The sequence below is a fragment of the Didymosphaeria variabile genome (assembly GCF_027946475.1).
Source record: "Didymosphaeria variabile strain IMI 356815 chromosome Unknown scaffold_8, whole genome shotgun sequence".
In the NCBI taxonomy this organism is placed as follows: domain Eukaryota; kingdom Fungi; phylum Ascomycota; class Dothideomycetes; order Pleosporales; family Didymosphaeriaceae; genus Didymosphaeria; species Didymosphaeria variabile.
In genome coordinates, this window is record NW_026611627.1 from 3,267,854 (window position 1) to 3,272,807 (window position 4,954).

At 49.1% G+C, this 4,954-nt stretch overlaps 1 protein-coding gene across 1 annotated transcript; it reads left to right on the forward strand.

Annotated features, from left to right (window-relative positions):
- Positions 1-923: 923 nt before the first annotated feature.
- N0V89_011310 (uncharacterized protein) lies at positions 924-2,974 on the forward strand (the record flags this gene model as incomplete). Its single annotated transcript, XM_056220042.1, has 2 exons — positions 924-928; positions 1,063-2,974. 2 exons carry the CDS (start codon positions 924-926, stop codon positions 2,972-2,974), a joined length of 1,917 nt encoding a protein of 638 aa, XP_056067169.1.
- Positions 2,975-4,954: the final 1,980 nt, after the last annotated feature.

Here is a 4,954-nt window from a genome sequence, read left to right on the forward strand (position 1 = left end):
AGGTATCGGCGGCCTTCATCTTCACACGAAATGCGGTAATCGACTTCACAACTCTTATAGGTCACACGATGATTTAGTTTGCAATAGTATCTTTATGATCAAGTTTTGGGCATTTTGCGTGACAGGTGTCAAGTCAGCTCCACCATTTACGAATTTATGAATGATTTGCTTGTGTAAATGCGCGAGTCAAACTCCACTCCACCATATGTGCTGACTGGTCGTCCAGGTATACAATAAGTAGAACACGATTGTACGATGAGCTTCGAGTGGCAAATACTTCGCATACCAACTCCAGTACAGGGAACGGCTTCAGCACAAACGAAGTCTGATCCAAGCTATGCTTTGCGATTGGAAATTGATCCTTTTCTAAGTGGAGGGATCTTGTACAGAGGTGCGAAGGCGCTAAGCTAGGTAGAGGAAGCACCGAGGTCCGAGATTTTGCCGGGCATCCAACTCCACTCGGTGACACCGCCACTTCAGCTCTCTCTATGCCTCTTCCTACCCAAGTCGTACCTGTGTCCACCAGAGTCCAAGCGAGGACAACTATGATCCATGAATAGCCATGAGTGCTTCGCAACGTAAGAGCTCGACCAACGTTACCACGCCTTTGTTAGGCCGTGTCGGATTTCCTGGAGGTAGCATCGCGTCTCAGAAGCGAAAGCGCTCACCAAGAGTGACACTTGCATGTGAGACTTGCAGAAAAAGGAAAGTGCGGTGCGATGGGGACGGCTTCAATCCCTGTCCAGGTTGTATCAAAGCTGCTGGGCATACACAATGTGTCTATGTACCCAGCACGCATACCAATGCTCCCAAAGCCTTCCGTTCACTTGAACGACTATCAAGCAGCCATGCCCAACATACTGCGTTCGATGCGAGCCCCCATCTTCGAGCCACGATGCCTCAAAGGAGTCACGAAACACCCCATGCGGTTGGTCCGCCTTTGGAGCGACCATCAACAGTCAACACCTCTGTGCACATAAGTCAATCACTACAAGCTGCAGAGCGTTTGGATCGGGAAGGATTTAGGGCACCTGACTTTGAACCATTGCTCGCCGGAGGTAGGACTACCGAATCAGCCGCCGACGAGCAAGAGCCTCGTACAGATGGTGCAGATGGGTGTGGCAGTGTCAACCAATACACAAAAGGCACTGAATTCTATGGTGACACAGGCATCTTTCCTTTTCTGGCACGTCTGAGAAGGTATGCGCAATCGCAGACTAAGAGGCGCGACCAACCACAAGGCATCTCTATCGTAAGCTATCTCCACAACTCAGATTACCCAGTCTCCGCTACGTCACCAGAATTCCCGCAATCTTTCGGTATTTCAAGGCCACCTGGAACTAGAGGCGTACCATCATACAACCATTTGCCTATTGAAACATCAAGACCGATCGAGTCGAGATGCATCACACTGTTCTTCAGTAACCTGCATCTTATTCATCCCGTGCTGGACAAGTCGGAATTCCTGGCCCGCTGCAAACTTGAAGTTTGGACTGGCCCTGGCGATGCATACCAAGCAAGCTCTTGTGGCTTTCAAGCCGTGTACTATGCAGTACTTGCTCTAGGTGCTATTGTGGCTAGTGAGGACGATTTTGCTTCAGAGCTTCCAGATACACGACTTGGGACTCCAGCGGCAGATGCGCGACTCAATGATGTTCAGTCGCCTTCGACTCTGGCAAAACTTTTTTTCGAGCGATCAAAAGCCAGTTTAGGCGATATATTCGACGTCAGCTCACTAGATACGACACAAGCTCTGTTTTTGCTGTCCGTGTTCTGTCAAAACGCCTTAAAACCACACAGTTGTTACCTGTTCAGCGGTATGGCTGCTAGAACCGCCATCGCTATTGGTCTGCCGAACGCGAAGCATGGAACAGTTAGTGGAGATTCCAAATACTTACGGAGGGCAGTCCTCACCTGGTGGTGTATCTACATGCATGAGGTTGAAATGTGCTGCGCCTCTGGACGGGATTCGTCTCTGAAATCACCCGTCCACTACGACTTGCCTCTTCCTAACGATGACTGCACCATCTCAATTGGAGGAGCTTCTGATACGACCAATGCCTTCATCTCCGTTACCGTGTCCATTGCGAATTTACTAAAGCAAGCATCCGAGGAACTGTACCAAGGCGACTCTATCACACTGAGTAGCTGTTCAGTCAAAGCGCACGAATTGAACAGAGCACTCGAGAGATGGAGAGATGATATTTCTAGCCCGCTTAACTATACGAAAGTGTCATTGACGGAGCCGGAGCGAATTAGCAAGCAGAAGACTGTTCTAAAACTACGCTACCTTAGCGCACGCATCCTAATCTACCGGAAGTTCGTCGAGACTTGGTCTACGCATCCCGAAATCCGCTTCAGGTCCGAAGTCAATGAATGCCTGAACGCTGCACGCAGCACTATCCAACTACTCTACGAAACGTATCTGCACCGGCCGTACTTCCGAACCTGGTGGTACAATACGACGTATCTTCTCAATGCAAGCATGATTACACTCTATGTCTACTTCATTGGGGCGCACCTCGTCCCCACGTCTGATCTCTTTCAAGACGTTGAGAAAGCCCTCGATGTCTTTGCTGCCATGGGATCCGTTGTTGTTGCCCGGCGGTGTGCAAAGCTGATCCGTGAAATATACGATGCAGCAAAAGTTGTGCATCAAAGCCGTTCTGCCAGTAGCAACTCGCTAGCTCATGGATCCCAGAAGTTGACAACGATGGGACAAACCAGCTGTGCCCAGGCAGAGCAAGCTTCATTCGTGGACAATAGCGAGGGACCTAGCGGTCATGACTTCCCGCTCATAGAGATGGTGGATGACTTTGGAGATAACAATGATATCTTCCCCGCAGCGGACATGATCCTAGATTTTGGCTTTGGCGATGCATTTTGGAATATCGATGGTGACATTGACGTAGACGTCTCAGGTGGCAAGAGCTTGCAACATGATAATGTTGGTTACAATGCAGTACCTACATAGAAGTGGGACAGCATCTTCAACAATTCTCTTTGCCAAAGTGCAATGATCTCCTGGCGGATGCCTCTTGCGACAGATGTTTGAATAGAAAAGGAAGATGTAGATTAATCAGTACATGCTGTGAATGGAATAAGACCCGCGCCGACAACAAAAAAATCATGTATCATAATAGGTACCAAAGACTTGCCTACATAGAAACGGAATACATCATCAACAAAAAGCATGTATATAATTGCTAGATATTATTGAGCTGGGAAAGAACGCAGTCATAGATAATCACTTAGAAAGACCTAAGTATCCATGCAATACATCAACAAGCTCTTCCACGGTTGTTAGGATCGAGGCGTTCATAAGAATGTGCTGGTCAGGCCTCACGAGAATTGCACTTCCACTCCCGAGCCCAGACTTGGGGACCCACTCCCGGCCACTGACCGTATTCCGTACCATCTCAAAGTCCACGCCCAGGGTGAGTATGCGCAACGGTAGCTTGGATGAAACAGCTTGTTTCACATGAGTAGTACGTTCGTACCAATCGCTTGACTGAGCCGTGATTAGTGTAAAGCTGTCGAGCGCGCAGAGGTCTAGAGTGGAAAATTTTCGTGCAGCAATTTCCGAAGCGGAGAGGTCGGATACATAGGATATATCAACGGCCTGATGTGTTATGACATCGTTCTGTAACAGTCGGATCCAAGCGTGAGGAAGGCGGGCACCAGAGATGAATTCCGGTGTGAATCTCGAGGCACTCTGGGGGACGATATCGCTGCCGTAGACATATCCAATGTGGAGGCCGAGCTGTGTGATCCCAGTGTAAGACACGAGCGTTTCAATGGAGCGAACTGGACAATTGACTTACGTTATCAAAATGTTCTCGCTGGTCTTCAACGTGAGCTGCAACTATCTCTGCTTGAGCTGGATCATTGACTGTATCAAGAAGATTTTGCCGAGCCTCAGATACGGTGCTGACCATGGCACCCAAGCTCTTAAGGAATGAAAAGATTTTCCTGCCATTCTTCACGCTTTGCTGTGCGTTGACTGAGGCAACTTGTTGCCGGTCGGATTTGTAGGTCTCGAGTAAAGAATCGGTAGCCCAGCCTTGATGAACTGCGGCAATTTTCCAAGCCAGATTATGCACGTCGGCGAGTCCCGAGTTGAGTCCAAGTCCACCAGTGGGTGGGAAACTAGATACGTATCAGGTTAGTTTTAAGATTTGCTGGGACTCTAGACGATGATTAGAATTACCTATGTGCTGCATCCCCCGCTCTGAAAAGATTATCAGCCACCGCTGGGTCAAACATGATGTAGTAAATAACTTACAGGAAGACGTTGCCCTGACGATATTCTCTAGCCACCTTTCGGCTCAAGACCCAAGGCCTCCAACTTAGGACCTCGAAGTCAGCTTTCCGACCAATGGCTGCAAGCAGTGTTTCTCTACACAGTGACTCATCCCACGAGTTGACGGGATGCTCGTTTGCATCGAAGTTGCAGATGAGCACTTGATTCCCGGATGGATCGTAATTGATAATAAAACCTGACACCACAGGATCTAGGATCCAATGGAGCATGCCAACCCGATCACCAAGTATGGGTCTAAGGTCGCAGGAGAAGTGAATTGTCATCATCATCTCATAGTCATCCACGCCATCGCATTGAATGCCCAGAGATTGACGCACTTTGGAGCGAGCTCCGTCGCAAGCAATGACATAACGTGAGCGGATGAACGTCTTGGCGCCGGTAACGCGATTCTCTATAGTGCTGAGCACACCATCTGTGGTTTCCTGACAAGACACAAAGGACATATTCTTCAGCAGATCTACACCATCGTCGCTACGTAACTGAGCGGCGACGAGCTGCTCGAACGCGGGCTGAGGGATGTTGTGAATCATTTCGGGTGTGTGCTCCAAGACCGCTACATCCATGCGCTCATATGGCAGGCGACCGACTTGCTGTCCGCTGAGGTTGGTAATAAAGTTTACATAAAAAGCC